We start from the raw sequence: 17586 nt of genomic DNA, 5'->3' as shown, positions 1-17586 counted from the left end.
ATGCTACACCACTACGTGCACACTGCACAACTACTTATATTTGCAAAAAATAATGAATTACTGCAACTGACAAAAATATAATATACAGGGAATGTAGACTTAGTGTGTAACAGACGTTAAAGGTTTGAAGACGAACCCACAGCAAGATTTCAATTAAGTAAACACACAAGTTACTTGCTAACTTAAGGTAAACTTTAAATGAGAGGACCGCCCAACAAAATAAAGCGTTTAAAGACCGACAGGGCAATGTGAGAAAAACATTTGGCAATAACATTTATGCCACAGCATGTACCTCAGCAAAGACTACAAAACTAAAAGCACGCATTTACTGGTAATGATTCTGGGAGCGGAAATAATATGATCGTAGGAATATATTCGAATACTGTCGACAAATGAACAACCATAATTCGATGCCGAAAGGTCAAAAACTAAATTGACTAATAACAAATTATCAAAATGCTCGGTAAAAGCTGTATACAACAACAACATTTTCCAATTACAAAGTTTAAAGTGAAATCTTAAAAAGTAAAACAACCAACACAAATGCCTAAGAATATATTGCACTACAGAGGCATAAAAACAAAGATACAGTTTATTTTAAAAGTGGCATAGACCTAAATACTAAACCATAATTGGGGGAAAAATAGTGATAAGCTGGGACAGACATTGAAGCAAAATTGATTACATACAAAACAGCTCTTAAACCTGCTTAAGCAGTTTTGTAAGCATGACAATCGTATTTGTGGTTACAAACGCTTCAGTTCTACTTGAACTGGCTACAGCCGGTTCCTACCAGTTCAGCAAATCTGGAAGATCAAAATCGTCACTGACCATGTTCTCAGCTGGAGCACTGGGGACCGACGGCTCGCTAGCCTGTGACGCTAAACTTAGATCCATGGCTGACGTTAAACCCTTCCCGGGGTTTTTGCTTGGTAATGATGACGTCAATGGGGAAAAACCACTACTGGAAGAGATATGACTTAACGGGGATGCACCATTCATTGTAAAAATACTATTTGTGTCGGCCATTGAAGAAGAATCGGGGTACAGATGATTGTTAGATGCCATCGGGAAACCATCAGCATTTGCAGATGCACCTGGTGCAGAAGCATCATAAGCATTTTTGTTGGGATCAGTGTCAGCATTTGAAGACATGTGGGGCATCTGTGGGCTTGAAGAAAAGTTGGGAAAATCGGAAAAAATCGGATTACCAGCGCCACCACCGGTAGATGCAGAACTGGTGGAGGCGAAGCCGTTGATGTCAGATGCGGAAGATGCTGGTTGGTATCCGGACATGGGTGGCACCATCGCCGGAAAACGAGGATACGAATTGGAGTGACGTTGATGGAATGGGGGAGTTGAATCGCTGAATCCGTTAACAAAGGTGGACCCATTGTTGGAAGCTCCAGGATAGAAGGGCGGTGGAGGAGGAAGGATTCCCGGGAATCCGTTAGAGTTTGTGCTGGTCGCCAGAGAATCCAAGAATGATGCAGTCGCCGATGCAGCTGGATTAAAGGACGGTCTGCAACATAAAGCAGCAAATACTAGCTCTAGACAAACTAAGGAGGGTGCTGCATTTTGTCAGGGTCAGTAATAACCAGTTTTTAAAATAAAAAATATTAATCATATTAATACATTTAAACAGACGTTGGGTTCAATGCGATTTTGAAAAGTCACTTACGAGTTTACGGGTATATTTTCAAAACTTTGAAGATCGCCTTCGGAAAGATGTGAAGTCTAAAACAGTGAATAAAGCTTAAACTAAAAGAGTACAGTATTTGAATAAAAAATACATATGCAAAGGAAGTTATAGGAAAGTAAATGGCTGAAATGTTGCAGTGGAAGCTCGTTAGATCAATTTCGTTTAATTCAAAGTAACTCAAGTGGTCTCGATAATCAGGAAAGTTAATTAAAGCTGTACACATGATTCGTATAAAGTCACTCATAAACATTTTACCAATTTAACCAAACGAGTTTAATGAGCTTACGCTGCATGTCACAGAAACTGCTTTCATCCAAAATGCCTTTTAACCAAAGAAACTAATTTCGAAAAATTTGAAGCCTTGGAAACTTATAAACCTTTAGTACATTGGACTTTACTTTAAAGCTTAAGTGGAGAAAGTTCAAATCATACACTTAAGGTCTATTTTAGAAAAAAAATGACCTGTTTGTCAAAATAATTGGCAAATACTGACTACTACACTTTTAAAAACTGCGGAAGATGTGATGCAAGATCTTAGATCCAAAAATGGTACAAATTTTCCAGATTTAGGTCCGAAAAGTACCTTTTTATGTAAAAATCCCTCTATAGTCATAGTTGTACAAAGTAATAATTGCTAAAACAAAAGTAATAAAATATGTACCAGACTATCATTTCCGGGAATCCTTATACTGGGTCCAGCGGTGGGAGGGCCAAAGCGGTTGGCGTCGTTCGACCGAACAGCGAAAATTCTTCCTTGTAAGGTGCGGATGTATGTTCCTTTGCGGCCATGAATTAAGAAAATGGTTTCCCCTGTGTGAGAACACAAGCTTATAGAATATCACTTTTTCATTGTACTGATAAATTACTCATATACTGCACAGTGTACAACTAAAACCGTGGTTTTATCTAAGTCTAAATGTATAATATTATGAGCCAAAATAAACACAGATTTGAATCATGGAACAAAATTAAAATACTCACGTAAAAGCTTACTAAAAGAAGGATAAAACATATACATTACACACCGTACAGAGAGATGTACAACATCGTGCGCATTTACCTGTGTGAATTTTCGTGGATTGGCCAGCAGTAGTAGTAGTTGATGTGTTTTGAGGGGGTAGTGGAATATTCGTGGAAGCAACCACTCTTTGAACCGACATACCGGATTTATGATGGATAATAAAATTCTGATTTTGTGCCATGGGTAGTTGCTGTCAATAACAAAATTTATCAAACTGATATCAATTCAATTATTTATAGAATGTGGCAAATAATTCTAAACTTCGACAGTTTCGCTGTTAAACGTTTTCCAGTTGATGTTACAACTAAATACAGTGGTAAAATATAGATACTGTACATTACATAATAAACACATCCACTGATGTTAATCTTACAGAAGAAAAAGTAAACAGAACATCGAAAAACACTTTTCCTATAAAACAATTTTACTATTCAACAAAAGTGCATTACGGGGCACAACCCTGCTGCCGAGTGTACTAAAGGAGCATTCTACTGCAAGAGTACGCAAACTCTTGAGTACGTAGATATACATAACATCACCCACCGATTGCAGCTGCATGGGCAGCGGGGTTGACTGCATTGGCCGGACATTGGCAATGGGTCGGATTCCATTGCGCATGTGCATGGGGTGGGACTGCAAACTGCCGGTGCTGTAAGATCGCATATGAAGTTACAAATTGTTTAAATAAAGTGGGAGTACGAAAATAACTGGTTGAAATAAAGTGGTAATAACAGCACAAATACAGTAGTTTAGAGCCCGCACCTTGCGTTTCTAGGAAGAGCCGGTTTTGGCGAATTTGATCTGGACCCATAAAACCCGGTGTATGACTGCCTCCTGTAAAATACAGAGAATCGAGTCATTGTACGCCCACTTATTAAAACGATGACTCTACGCAAACTCTACTATAACAATGTAAATAGTTTGTCCGATGTAGGTCGTCCAACTGACAGGAAGATTCCTACTGATAACCCAACAAAAATATGATACGCAAGAAATGAAGGGTTCCAGCTGGCTTACTGGAGATCTGAGTTAGTTTCAGGTCAATACATGAAAACGTTCAAGTTAGGTTTAACGTTTAAAAAATCGTAACTCTTACCCGTAATTGTAAGCGGACGAGGCCAGCTTGTCTCTCTCGTAACTCTTTTCAGCCGCTCTCTTTTCCGCTTTGGTCAGTCGTTGGTCCTTGCAGTCCAACAAGAGAGACTCGTGCGTGAATGGCTTCTTCGTAAACCAATGTCCGTACAACTACGCACATTTCACAAAACAGTGTGATATCAGTCACATACAATACCTGAATTGTGTGAATAACCTCGGTATTTCACGTTCGACATGGATAGCAGAAAATACAGTATTCGAAGTGATAATTTTACAGTATTTCGAAGTAATATTTTTGCAATTTAGAGCTAACCACGAAAATTTGCTATCACAAACATGCCATTGTGAAAATGAGTGAATAAAGAAACATTTTTCTGTATGAAAGCAGTACGTTGGGTGAAGATCTTACCTTACACGTCTGCGCCAAAAGGGGGTCAAAGAGGTCCTCTTCTATATTTTCGAAGTCGACCTTGGGTAGTTCTTCGTTGCTATACTCCATTAGACAGAGCACGTCTTGTCTAGTGAAGATCTGAGCTGGATTTAGTTTGTCGACGACACGATCTACGATAGAAGCAGAACAAAACATTATTATAATAAATAAAAACAAATACGTTTCGAGTCATAATTGAATAAGGTTCGGACGTCATTACTACTGTAAAAAACAAATATTTTCAAAACCGATTGGATACAAGCAAAACTCTACCTGCCATTCCTTGCTTTGAAACTTGCCGTTCGTATATCTTCCTCTCCATTGACTGATCACAAACTAACCTGAAGTAAAAGTAAAATGCAAAGCATCCAATATATATGCAAAAGCAAATTTTGCAATGCCATGATTTTGAGGGTAAAAAGTTTACAAAGGATTCCGAAATTACCTGTAAATGTGGCACGTTTTCTGTTGTCCGTATCTGTAAACCCGGCAAACAGCTTGAGCGTCATGGCACGGATTCCATGAGGCATCGAAGACAACAACACGATTAGCACCGATTAGATTTATACCAAGGCAACCGGCCCTGAAATATTTAATTAAAATAATGTTAGTTTCTGAACTGAACAAAGCATTTTTAGCTTTTACAAACCAAAGCATGTGCAATTACACAATGCATTATTGACAATTGCTGTATACGCAAGATCGTAAATATACGATACGCAGTGACACGTAGGACGCACGTATCGTTGGTATTAACGTCACTTGTTATTACTATCACGGTAAATATCACGAAAACATTACGTACTTTGGGTAGAAGAATACTAAAATTCTACCTTGTAGACAAAAGAAAGAGATGAATGTTCTTGTTTTGCGGGGAATTGAACTGATTAATCATCTTTTCACGATCAGCTGTGTGAGTGTTCCCGTCAAGTCGAAAGTAAGATTCGTTCTTGGCCCATTTTCTATAAAATTTGTGAATAAATATGAACATTGAACAATGATTGAACTAAAGTAAACAATGATCGACACAAACTTGATAACGGCAAGATTTTCGTTTACAGCAAGAAGAAAAAAGTAAATAAAATACTTCTTAGGAAAACCTACGTTTAATGGGAGCATGATAAGCAAAAATATTACAAATGTTCAAACTGTATATCACTGAAACGTACCTCGGTTGTTGTTCGCCGCTAGTTCTGGGGACAAACATCTGCGCTAGAAATTCTTCTATGAGAGAGAGTGTGCTCAGAGATTGGCTAAACACTAAAATTCTGTCGTCGACCGCAACAGCCGAATGGACCAATTGCATGAGAATGACCATTTTTCCCGAAATTTCCAAAACTCCAGGGGAGTACCCGGCTAATAAGTCCTTCGCCTGCAATATAGATGGGTTGTATCAAATTTTCAGACAAATTGCAAACTAAATTCATTTAACTTAAATACTTCAGCGCAAGTACGAACATCTTAATTGCAAACTATTCGAATCATCCCAGAGACAGCTCACAATCAAAACAATGTTACAAAATGATTCTAGAACGTTACAATGAATGATTCGAGCGGTCATCAATATAACCCGTCGTTTATATTTGCCAACATTCAGTTCAAAGAAATTCCGTTCACACTAGTTTTAAAATATTTTAGAATTCTTTACCCAATCATAATTGGTGACCCCTTTTTCCTTGTCATCATTACCAAACGGATTGAATCCGGTTGAAGTTTGAGTAATGCTCGGTGGAGTCGACGAGTTCGACCCGGGCACAAGAGGACTGGGCGCCGTGGGGGAATTTCTGTTGACAACTGTCGCGGCGGCATTGTAGAGTTCCTGAGCAGGGCTGAGCACAAAAGTCAGTCAACGTCTTTTGATAATAAACTGGAAATGTGATAAAGGTGCCGATTCTCAATAACCATATACCATACCTGTTGGAAAACTGTTTGCGTGACGAGCGTGGCTTCATTGTAGGCAACCCATCGACAGATTCTGCAATGTCAAAGTCGGGGTCAAGGCCGTTGCTTTCTTGGACTGAGTCGGTTTTCGCCACAACAGTCCGATAAAAGACATCCGGATGATTCCAAATCTAAACAATTCATGATAATCTAACTAATTTTTAAACAAAAAAATTCGTACTTATGAAAACAATTACAACGATATATCCAAAGCATAAGGGACTAATCCTGTCAAAACCGTACCTTGCAACAAATTGAAAACGCCTTTATTGGATTCAATGAGCTGCACCAACTGCCAGAAGAACCAACCATATTAGTGGTCCAGAACTTGTTGTATAATTTCTTCTGCCATTCTGATAATCTTATGAGAAGAACGTGTTCTTCTTTGAGCGGGAGAGTATCACGCAGAACACTGTGAGATCTAAACAAAAACTTTGGATTTGAAACTCCATTAAAATACCATCAAGCGTTCATTCTACAGTATTCGCACTCAAACTAACAACGATAGGCAATAATCTTGTACAGCACGTTCAACAGAAACGGGCTTTACCTTCTCTGCACGAACCCCTTCAATAAACTGTGCAGTACGTGTGACCTGAAGCGCATGAGGCGAATGTCACTTTCCGTGCTGTCGGCGCACTGTCCGTTCAATATGGGACGCTCGAACATGTTCGAGAATTCTTGTTTGGTTCCAAGAAAGTTAGGTCTGACGAAGTCCACCATGCACCAGTATTCCATCAAGTTGTTCTGATGTTTACAAAACATAGAATTGACTTTGCTACGTGACTAGCTGGGTATTAATGAACTAAAGTTGCAAACGTAGGACGTTATGTAGGTACACGAAGGAAGCACGGGGATTTATATTATCTGACAATAAATTAGCACATTGAAGTATGGAAATTGAGTAATCCGCCAGTTTTACCTGTAACGGGTAACCAGTTAAAACGATTCTTCTCTTGGTTCGAACGTTTTTAAGCATCTGAGAAATGCTGGCGTGGCTATTCTTGATGCGGTGTCCTTCGTCGCATACTATAAGATCTGGACCGGGTTTCAGCAGACTATCTTGCATGCCTGAACGTAACACGTGAGTTTTACAAATACAATATACGGTTGGAAATGGAAAACTTCAAAACGTAACATACTAATAAGTAATAATATTGATTGGCAGAAATAGTAATTAACAATATGGGTTACATCACGAGGACAAAAATCTGAAATATTGATTGCTCAAAACTGGGACAACATCTGTTTGGTAATAAAACTAATAACCATAATCAATACCGGCCGCGAGACTTGATAGTCGGTCTTCTTCTTCGACATCAACTATGGCAGGTTCTTCGTCTTTCCCGGCATTCTTCCTTCGCCTTTTCTTACGAGGTTTACGACTGGTCAGTAGTCGATACATTTCATAGCCCAGAAGCAATACGCCTCCCTCCTCATTCCATTGTGACACCACTTTTGACCTTTGTAATGTACAGTAGGTCACAATTTACTGTGACGGAGTCGCCATATGGCTAATGGACATGCGTCACCAGAGGTCAATTGCGGATAAGTGTCACTTGCTATTCGCGGTTTATGAATTTTTCATTTATCAAGTTCATGTATATTTAATGAACCACAAACCGGGTGCATAAAAGCCAAATACATTACATACAGAAGGGAATGTTAAGTGGTGGTCAATATCGTCATACATAACTAGCACAGTATTAGTACATTTTTCTATGCTTGTATTCTATCACGCTGGTGTACGCCTAATGGCCACTATTTACAAGTCAGTGACATGAGTATGCTGACGAAGTTGGTTACCTCGAATCAACGGTCTTGTGGATGTCACACAGCAAATGCACCGTGAAGGCTCGCGGCCATACTCGAGCCGGGTTTTCGTTGACACATTTTGACTTGGGCGGAAGCCACATGTTGAACTCGGCCACCCAGTTCATGAGAGTGTTGACCTGGGAAAATGTGCCAACTAAGAAGTTCAAACTGAGCAAGTTAATTGCCACTGCCGCCCATCGTTTTCAAACAAATTACGCGGACAGTTCCATCCTATTGTTTCTATTCAACAAAACGTACTAAAATGGAGCACTTACTGGAACTACGCAAAGAACAGTCTTCGCTGTAGTATAACGTAGAAAGATGTCTACGAAGGAAATCACTTGCAAAGTTTTTCCAAGGCCCATAGAGTGGGCAAGTATGCAACCGAATCCAGTGCTGGATTCGTAATGAGCAAGAGATTCGACAATGTTGTCGAACATAAAACGAATGCCACCGATCTGTCAAAAACAATTGAACCACTTTTGAATAAAGTGTACCTTTTCAAACTACCTTTGTGTTTACTTTAGGTTAGTATTTTTCGCATCTTTTCAGTGAAGGACGTATTACTTGGTGAGGTTGAACAGCATTTGCAAGTTGAGGCGCGAGAAATATTTCCGGCTCGACCGTTGGCCGATTTACGTTGACCAGAACCCTTCCTTTACTGTCGCGTTGGTTCTTGGCGTCTTCGATATGCATTCCGCTAAATAAAAATTATAGCGAGATTATAACACACGTAATTTCGACCGAACAACAGAAATTTTATTTATGATAAATTTCTTTATGATTTTGACTAATTTCCACTTCTTGTTTACAGAGGTCAGTTACCAAAGCTTTTCATATTTAATGACACATCTCTAAGAGCAAAATGGTGATCAATGAGCAACCTGTTGTTGACATCCTCTGGTTCAGGTTTTTCCTCCTCCACTTCACCGGTGCAGATGACGTCATCAGAGCTTTCCGAACTCACATCGATGGTTTCCGATTTGGTTTGAGGTTTTTCATCTTCGCTGTCGCTACTGATGCATATCACTTCCGACGGCGGTGCCGCTGTTAACAAGTGGTTAGATGTGATTAACAAGGAGACAGGGAACAATTGAAAGGTCATTTTAGGGAGTTTACAGCAACTTCAATTTAATATTATATTATTCTCAAGAATGGCTTTAGGAAAAAAATCGTCTCAAAACATCTAACTCTAAAGGTAAATAAAGAAAATATTCCAAGACGGTGGTTATATTAATGAGAATTGCGATGTTAACAAACGAACACAGCCCAGAAAAAAACAAACACCTGATTTCTTTTCAGGAGGCTTGGTGGCTTTTATAACTTGCGGAGGAGGCTCTTTCGACGCCAATAAGTTTGCAAGATAGGAACTTTCGAATGTTCTATTGTCATTCGGAGGTGCTGAAGAAACATTTGATGCTTGATCAGCATCTGTGCCATTCAACTGTATAGTGGATGAATCTTGGTTCTATAACATTGAAGAATACAAAAGTTATTCGAACAAGTTGATTAATTAATTATTATTATTATTATTATCTGACATACATCTAAGTTACATATTTAAACGTTGTTGTGGGAAATTGAAAAGTAAATGACTGAAACCAACAAGACTACCAGGTCGGTAAGACTGCCTAGTTCCTGTGCTGCTCTGTGCAGGGCCTGCTCCTCAAGTCGTTTTCTTCTTTGTTCTTCTTCTTGGATCGCCAGAAGGGTTTCTGTGTTAAGCTTTTCTTGACCTAGAAGTTTCCTTTAAAACGAAGAAAGGAATTATTGAAAGCCTTTTCGTTCCACTAAATGTTAACAATTAAGAAAAAGCAACATCATTACATCTCAGCGTATAAAGCTTTCATAAAAATAAATATAATCGCAGCAGGATGCACGATTTCAATTACAACAGCTCATTTTACCGACCTGATTTTCCTTCGTTTGGTTGGGTCATGTTTCTTTCTCTTCTTGGAAACTTTTACTTTGCTTCCATTCTGATCCAGGCCGAGGTCACCGTTTTCCTCTTGGATGTCTTCAAGATCAACTGACGGCAAGGCTAAATCAACATCCGACATGTCCGACTCCGTATCAGCTTCGTCAGCAATATCAAGAAAGTCTGAGGCAAAATAATTATTGAGCCAATTGTTAGATCTTTCTACCAAAACGATGCATAGGGCTGGGACTCCAAAATCACATAAGCATGCAGAATTAACTTAATTAATGTGCCAAAAGCCGTTATGCACCAGGTCAATAGTTTTTATCAGTTATCATATATTGAACAAGTTGCACTGTTCAAAAATCGCTTAACATCTCGCTAACATGTCGCCACAATTATACATAAAATTAACATCATAAACGCAAGCAGAAAAATGTAAGAATAAGACAAAAGAAGTGAAACTGTGGAAACAATAGCAATGGCTTTTCGGTCAGCGTTGTCATTCAAGTACGATGCAAAACAAGGTTTGTTAAATACACAACAGGCGACGAATACGAAGTTTATACAACCACTGGGAATTTCCAGGGTTTTGTGGGACAATGGTAATCGCCGTTGACAATTGACCTTGTGTGTATAAACTATTCAGCTTTATTCCGATTCGGGCCAGGCTTTCACTTTGAGGTGATCATCAGCTTGAATTAATATTGGAAGACCAGATTCTATTTTGTAAAATAACACGTCGCTCAATGACTAAACTTTCGCATATTGATGGCGAAACTGTCCTACTGTGTTCAGCATAAAAGTGGTGAAACGAACATGTTTGAAACGAGTTTGTTACCTGTCTCTGAGGACTATCGATAATAATGACAAAAATTGTAAGTGATGAATATGTTATTAACGGACATGGATGGCATAGGGCATAAATATGTTACGAACTTGAAAAACAAGTGACCAACTTATATAGAAAAAACATGGGCTGAGAGTACCGGTAGGTAAATTATCATGCGGTTCTTCGTTACTACGCCAAAAAAATATGTCTGCAAATCACTTGTTTATTGTATGTGTGTCACTTGGACACAACCAAATAATTTCAACTGGATAATGAAAGGACGCAAGATGTCGAGTAGAAACAAAGGGGCGAGAAAGCAGGAAACGAAACTCAGAGTTATGTATCTACCGTTTTCGAGGAATATGTCGCAATCATTAATTTTCATAGATCAGCAAACATTACCAGGTACGAAGCCGATCGGTTCTTCAGTCTTTGTCTCGTCCTCTGTGTTGTCTTCTTTATTATCAACGGGTGATCTGCGGCAGGAGAAATCACAGAAAATCAGTGATGTTTAAGGTATATCATTAATCAATATATACTCATACGCAAACTCGTTCACTAGAAAGAGAAGGATGTAGTTCTAAAGAACATTTTATGACATTACTCGGTAACAACGCACAAATGGGAACATTAGAACTAGCAGACTTTATACAAGCGAAAATAACCGGGTGACGTTATTATGTAAACAATACTAGCTACCTTTGCAAGTTTGATATGGCGCTTAACAACTCGAGCGCGGTTATGTTGAAATACAGTACTTGTGAACAAACTTGTATACCAACGGGATATATTATACCTTGTTGATTACAGCGTTTAACATCATGCATACAATTTTCAACAATTCAGCACGTCCGGTTACAACAAAACACACGTTTATTAAATTCAGTAAACAATATCTCCAGCTATTGCACCAATATATCACATGTGAATGAACCAGCCCATAGGTGGAATACCAATCAGCAAACTAACCCAGTATAATTACACCTTTTGTTTTCAGACTCTATATTTAGTAGAAACTGCTATATCACGTGCGTCTGAATAAGCTTGTTAGCACGTGCGGTTGAAACACAGTATAAGTGCGCAACATATCACAGTTACAGCCAAGGCGAAACAGTTTTGTCTTAAGGCTGACCTTTCATGGATAACATTATTCGTTGGCCTGCGAACGTTATTGGTATTCAATAACATTCATGGTATCCTTCACAAAAACTGTGACGCGTCGTATGAAACAAAAGGTTGTAAAATTACGTCTCAGGACAAAGCCACAGAAATGAAGTGATTATAATTGGTTTAATTGCCAGGACAAGTTGCTAACCTGCAATCTAATAGCACAATTGTATTGTTACCGTTTGCATGTTTTAAGCCCTTGGGCTTTGCCTCTTTTTCTCGTTTATTAATTGTTGGTGGGCATTTTCTTTTATTGCAGGCTAATATAACAGTTGGCGTATAGACCTTTTCCACCGCACAATAAATGAAAGAAAATAAAGGATACGATAAAAAACACAGCTACACATAAAGGAAGTTCCGCTTTCTGCAGTCAAACACAGATGAATGGAAATTTTGATTTGGTTTTGGAAACCCACATTCTGCGAAAGATTGATGAAATACGATATACTTAAAATTCCCGTCGACGTGTACGTATTACAAATATAGCTCGCTACTACGTATAGGGATTATAGGCAGTAACGAAGTGGTGATACTGAGACCAACATGGTTTATTGAAAGCGGGATTTTCTCCTATGACGTCATATCAACATTTTAGAATATGTCCAAAAACGATCAGATCAATGACAGATATAATTAAGGCTGCGTTTTAGCGAACTTCCCAGCAGTTCAAGTCAGGGTCGCTGACTTAATCAAAATATTTTCTTTAACCTTTCGGAACAGTACTCGACCGTCTAATACCAATGAAATTACAAAGTTAAGATAAAAACATGAAAACTGAACCGAAATCACAAAATTGTACTTCTAGTTCACTTATACCAGCCAATGCGAAGGCCTATAAGGCTCCAAGTCTAAATAGAAAGAGATCATGACGTCATAACCTCTCAATGCTTAATCCTAATTCTGGCGTGCATGATTTCATAGGAATTAGAACCGAATTTTATATGTCCGATATATATCGAAGTGAAATAAATTCAAAGTTAGCCAAACATATACAATGGGGTGTTTAGTACTGATACAATTTTCTTAAAAGCCTTGATTTAAGCATTGACCAGATTTAAGCAGACTGAAGGGCAAGTTAGCCGTTACATGGACTTAAGTTAAACTCCAAACAACCAAAATCACCATTCACCACACACTAAACACCGGTTTATCCTTGGAAAATGGCAAGGAGGAAACCAATATACCTCGTTATTTCCGTTGACAAATACCGAATAGGAACTAATAAGGACAAAAACATTATTATATCCCATACAACAAAACATGTATGTGTTATAACCGCTAACATTTAAGGCAATGTCTAATCAGGATTCCAGATATTCTATGAGACTGCATCGAAACTGCGTTCGCATATCGACGTGTGTACGACCGGAAAAAGTAATGAATGTTGAAACAGCGTCGTTGCAACATTCGTTGTGATTAACATTACGCCATCCAGTAGTACAACAATTAATAATTATATGAATCGCCAGGTAACGAAAATATCCTTCCCTGTTGTTTGCCATGTAGTCAACCTTTTACGGTTCTGCGTTTTATTTTATTTTTAATTATTAAACGGAGCCATTTCATTAGCAAGCATGGCCAACAGCATAATTAGCTTGCATAAGATTCTAACCAGTGTAGTGCAAGTCCTTTCTTATCTTTTATCGCATTAACTCGGCGATTCATTTTATTCTAATACATTGCTGCTACATAAAGCTCCATAGATGATTTTTTCAGTGAAAATGTGCAAAAACCTGTATACTTGAAACGCCTGTTATTATCAACGCATCAGCACTATACAAACTGCCGTGCCCCGGCCACTTTTCTTCATTTAATTGGTACCAAAACTCAAAGGCCTTGTGTTCAGTGAGGAGTCATAAATTGGACCGTTACATAAGCATTTACCGAGAAAAACTTCACAGCGAGCGTTACGTAAGCTCGACCGAGATCAACCTCAAGATATAATATTGATAAATTTGAACCTAGTCAACACCGCACTTAATGATGAACCCTACGTGAAATGACAATCTTCATGATCCAATGGGGAAAGTTCTTAACCTATAAACTACCATGGCGGTTGTTAACAAGGAAATGTAGCACATGACTAATAATAGCAAAATGGCAATTACTGCTGATGCAGTTTATGTATTGGCATGGTCAATATTTTTTACATTATCTCAATGAAAAATTGTGGCATATTATGATCCATGATCATTACGTTCATCTTTATTTTGATTTGCTCCGCTATATATGTTTGATGTTAATGTTCGAGTGACTTGAATAAAGGCGAACCTGTTTTTAGCCCGAAGCAAAATAACGTTTTTTATTTAGTCGATCCCGCCAATTGTATCCACAGATTGACCTTTGAATAGGCCTAACGCGATCGTAATAACTGGACTCCGTGAAACGTGAGCGTCATGTACACGAAGTATCCGAGCAGAGATTATTACAAGTAACCATTGTACCGGTTTAAAACGGAATTGAAAGTCAACAGCAACATCAAACAAAACTTTTAGGAAAATTTGAATTGGCAAGTATAAGCTCTACGTTTGTTTTGAAATATTCGAAACACCGACGTCACCGCGACGGTTGCGTAACATAAAACTGCGTTACGTAAGCAGTCGCCAGAAGGCCTATAAACAGGGTTGCCATCAGTCTCAACTCAAAAATAAGGACGACTAGAAAATGAACGAGGAATACCACCTTAAACAGTGTACAACAAGAGAAAGCAACCAATGTTCCTAAAAAAAAAAAAAACAAGACACTATCTGCATGTTCATAATTTTGGTATCTCTTTGGTACAAAATGGTATCGTAAAGGTGACAAAATGCCCAAAATAAGGACAAAAGTGCCCACCTCCGCCCTAAAAATAAGGACGAAAGTGAAAATAAGGACATTTCTTAGAAAAAAGGACAAACATATTTTCTAAGACACGGACCTTTAAAATAAGGACAAATCTTAGAAATAAGGACGGTATGGCAACCCTGCCTATAAATATGTTATATCCATGAAAACAGTAAAGAGCGTGTAAATTGTGTCTGATACTCAAAATGGATATGCATCATAGCAGTATTTTATTGGCGCTTGTGGTTGCCGCGAGCTAGGACAAATATCACACCTTTAAATCTCAAGCATTGAATATAATAAAAGTCAACTAATTAATTAAATTAATTATTTATCCTAGTAACTGCAATCAAATCCAAAAAGCTAAAGTTATGCAGCAAGCCCACAGATAAGTAGCATCCACAAAATTAAATTATGTTTTCTATGTGTTACAAACGGCCACATATGTTTTGTGTTCTAAGATCAAGTAACATTTTAATACAAATCCTCTGGATAAATGGGCTCAATACGACAAATAGAAACAACGTTCTCTATCAACATACACACATAGATAGATGTTTAGGAGCATGTTATTTTACAAGTTACTGTTGTTGTTTCTTTATACATAATGTATCATACACAATTAATTGATATATACATATCATATCTATTAAACTTATGAATGTAGTTTGCCAACATAGATAGACACAACAGACACTCTATGTTTTACTGGGAGTTCACAGCAAACATTAGGCATTACATACCTGGCGCAAAGATTTGCGTCATCTTTTTCATCGGCGATGTTTTTGAAAACATCCATCACAAAATAAAAGCTCACTGAAATATGAAAAAGATCTTCTACAAGCAGGTAATTAGATTATAATCTTCTGGTCAGGCAATGAAGTGTTGAAATTTGTTTCAAAGATTTGAACACTACAGTAACCATTATCTAGTTGTTGTCAACAAATTTATCAAATGAAAATATATACTTCTATACAAACAGCTAAACAAGGAGTGATCAAGAAGTTCAGTATAAACAATCTGCAGCATACATATATATGTGTGTCCATTAAAAATGGATGCAAATTTAAAAACAATAGTCGTATAACTTCATAATATATAGCCAATTACCGTAACTATTAACCGAAAAGTAAGACTGTCTATAATACACTAATTGTTGAACTGCATGATAGTTGCACCCCATCTGAAACGAGCACACAAAGCTACTTATAATTCTTTTTCGCATCAATGAGCAGTTGGTAGTTTGACATTGTCAATAAAAGTGTGTCCAAAAATACTTTGTTTTAACCTAACCATATTGCTACTACTCAAAAGCAACATAATAAATCATTAATCGAAAAACCATTAATTCTCGTTTACACTTTTGTAACTGTCAAGCACACAATACTGGAAGTTGTTTATGTGTTTTGATATATTCAAACTTCTGCAGATATTTTGCACTTCACATAAACAAGAATATGAGGCATTTTGAAACAAACAAATCACAAACCTATAATTTCTTCACTTATAACAAAAGTATCATAGCCTATAACGCTATCAGTATATCTCAGTTCATCGGTTCTTGAAAATCTGACTTCGTTTGTTGATGACAATTAGTCTGATATGAATTTTTCACCTGTTTTTGCTGATAGTTACATTATTTTCTTGTTTAACTTAACAATTCTGCAGAAAATTACAGAAATTTATATATTTCAGTTTGTCTATATTATACTGTAAGTACCGTATAATATTTGTGCTAGCTTAAAACCTTTAATATGTTGCAACTTGCTATGTCATTATGTGGTAAATGTCATTTTGTCTCTTCTGTTTACAATAAATCAAAATACAAGTTTTATAATTACTTGGAAAAAATGCAGTGTAGACTAGCTAGAGGCTAGGTCATAAATGTGAACAAGCGTAATACAATGGCACCATAGGATTTTCTTACACACAGTATAAATATTAATTTTATATTTAATGACAAGCATCACATTGACAAACTGATGTTTCAAACGTGATCTGGATTAACTTATCATAATGCCATTCTGATGCCATCAGCACTGTAGCTCATTGAACATGTGATACTTGCGATTTATAATAAACAAATAGGAGTCAGTGCATACCATCACGCCAAACCTTGTGCTTTGCACGCACGATTCCTCATCAACAACTGTATACATTCCATTCGAACTGTAACTACTACCTTGGTGTCATTTTTACTGTTACCTTTGTTAAAACAAAATTTTGCAATCAACAATAAGATTTTACCACAGTCGACGGCCAAACAGTATTGAAAACCTAATATTACATTCTCTACAGCTTTAAGCATTTTTAATATCATGATTATGTCCCTTGTTTGTGACCCGTGCATGGAACCAATCTTGGAAGTAACTGCTCTGCAGGCGGAACGATTTCCAGTGATTTTTTTGGGCTCATGGGAAGTGATGCTATGAGCATCCAGATCTTTAAATAGTATGACCATCCACGAAGTGATTTAAGCATTTTACAAACTGTAACTTTAGTTCCCCTAAGGGGAAACCCTTAGGAATTGTTAATAAAAAGTTTATTTCTTGTTTATATCTTTTAACCAGACTGGAAAGTATGACAGTTTTTGAGTAGAAATCGTGCAGGCAAAAATAAAAAATCCATCATGCACATTGATGAATTTCGTGTGTGCAGCTGCCATACTTTATACTAATATCAGGAACATGGTCTCCCAATACACAGAATTTTGTGCATAACTTCATGTTACTTTCTATGCTATAGCGTACTTGCCTTAATTATGTGTCAAAGTATAACGCAGTCAGAAAACTGTACCAGTACCTGGTTTACCGGTTTGCTTTTGTCTGGTAGCCCAGTTGAT

General features: G+C 37.6%; 1 protein-coding gene across 1 annotated transcript; it reads right to left on the bottom strand.

Annotated features, from left to right (window-relative positions):
- Nucleotides 1-18: 18 nt before the first annotated feature.
- Nucleotides 19-15744, bottom strand: LOC143459538 (helicase ARIP4-like). Its single transcript, XM_076956748.1, has 27 exons — nt 15488-15744; nt 11157-11230; nt 9916-10105; nt 9619-9751; nt 9292-9472; nt 8889-9051; nt 8572-8704; nt 8280-8462; nt 7996-8141; nt 7471-7652; nt 7112-7260; nt 6740-6936; nt 6433-6610; nt 6163-6320; nt 5897-6077; nt 5418-5620; nt 5082-5210; nt 4694-4831; nt 4522-4589; nt 4228-4379; nt 3820-3968; nt 3486-3557; nt 3267-3372; nt 2763-2913; nt 2364-2512; nt 1682-1737; nt 19-1522 (listed from the first exon to the last, which is right to left on the bottom strand). The coding sequence occupies exons 1-27, from the start codon at nt 15541-15543 to the stop codon at nt 790-792; spliced, it is 4410 nt and encodes a 1469-aa protein (XP_076812863.1). The 5' UTR covers nt 15544-15744; the 3' UTR covers nt 19-789.
- Nucleotides 15745-17586: the final 1842 nt, after the last annotated feature.

The sequence above is a fragment of the Clavelina lepadiformis genome, chromosome 5 (assembly GCF_947623445.1).
Source record: "Clavelina lepadiformis chromosome 5, kaClaLepa1.1, whole genome shotgun sequence".
In the NCBI taxonomy this organism is placed as follows: domain Eukaryota; kingdom Metazoa; phylum Chordata; class Ascidiacea; order Aplousobranchia; family Clavelinidae; genus Clavelina; species Clavelina lepadiformis.
This window is presented reverse-complemented; position numbering and strand designations above follow the sequence as displayed.

Bases quoted from the DNA above. Each gene is read 5' to 3' on its own strand.
- LOC143459538 (XM_076956748.1), bottom strand. From the start codon at position 15,543: ATGGATGTTTTCAAAAACATCGCCGATGAAAAAGATGACGCAAATCTT. The intron at 8,463-8,571 runs GTAATACGTCCT...TGTTTTTGACAG, and splicing joins ATGCTGTTCAACCTCACCAA to ATCGGTGGCATTCGTTTTAT. The intron at 5,211-5,417 runs GTACGTTTCAGT...CAAATTTTATAG, and splicing joins AGCGGCGAACAACAACCGAG to AAAATGGGCCAAGAACGAAT.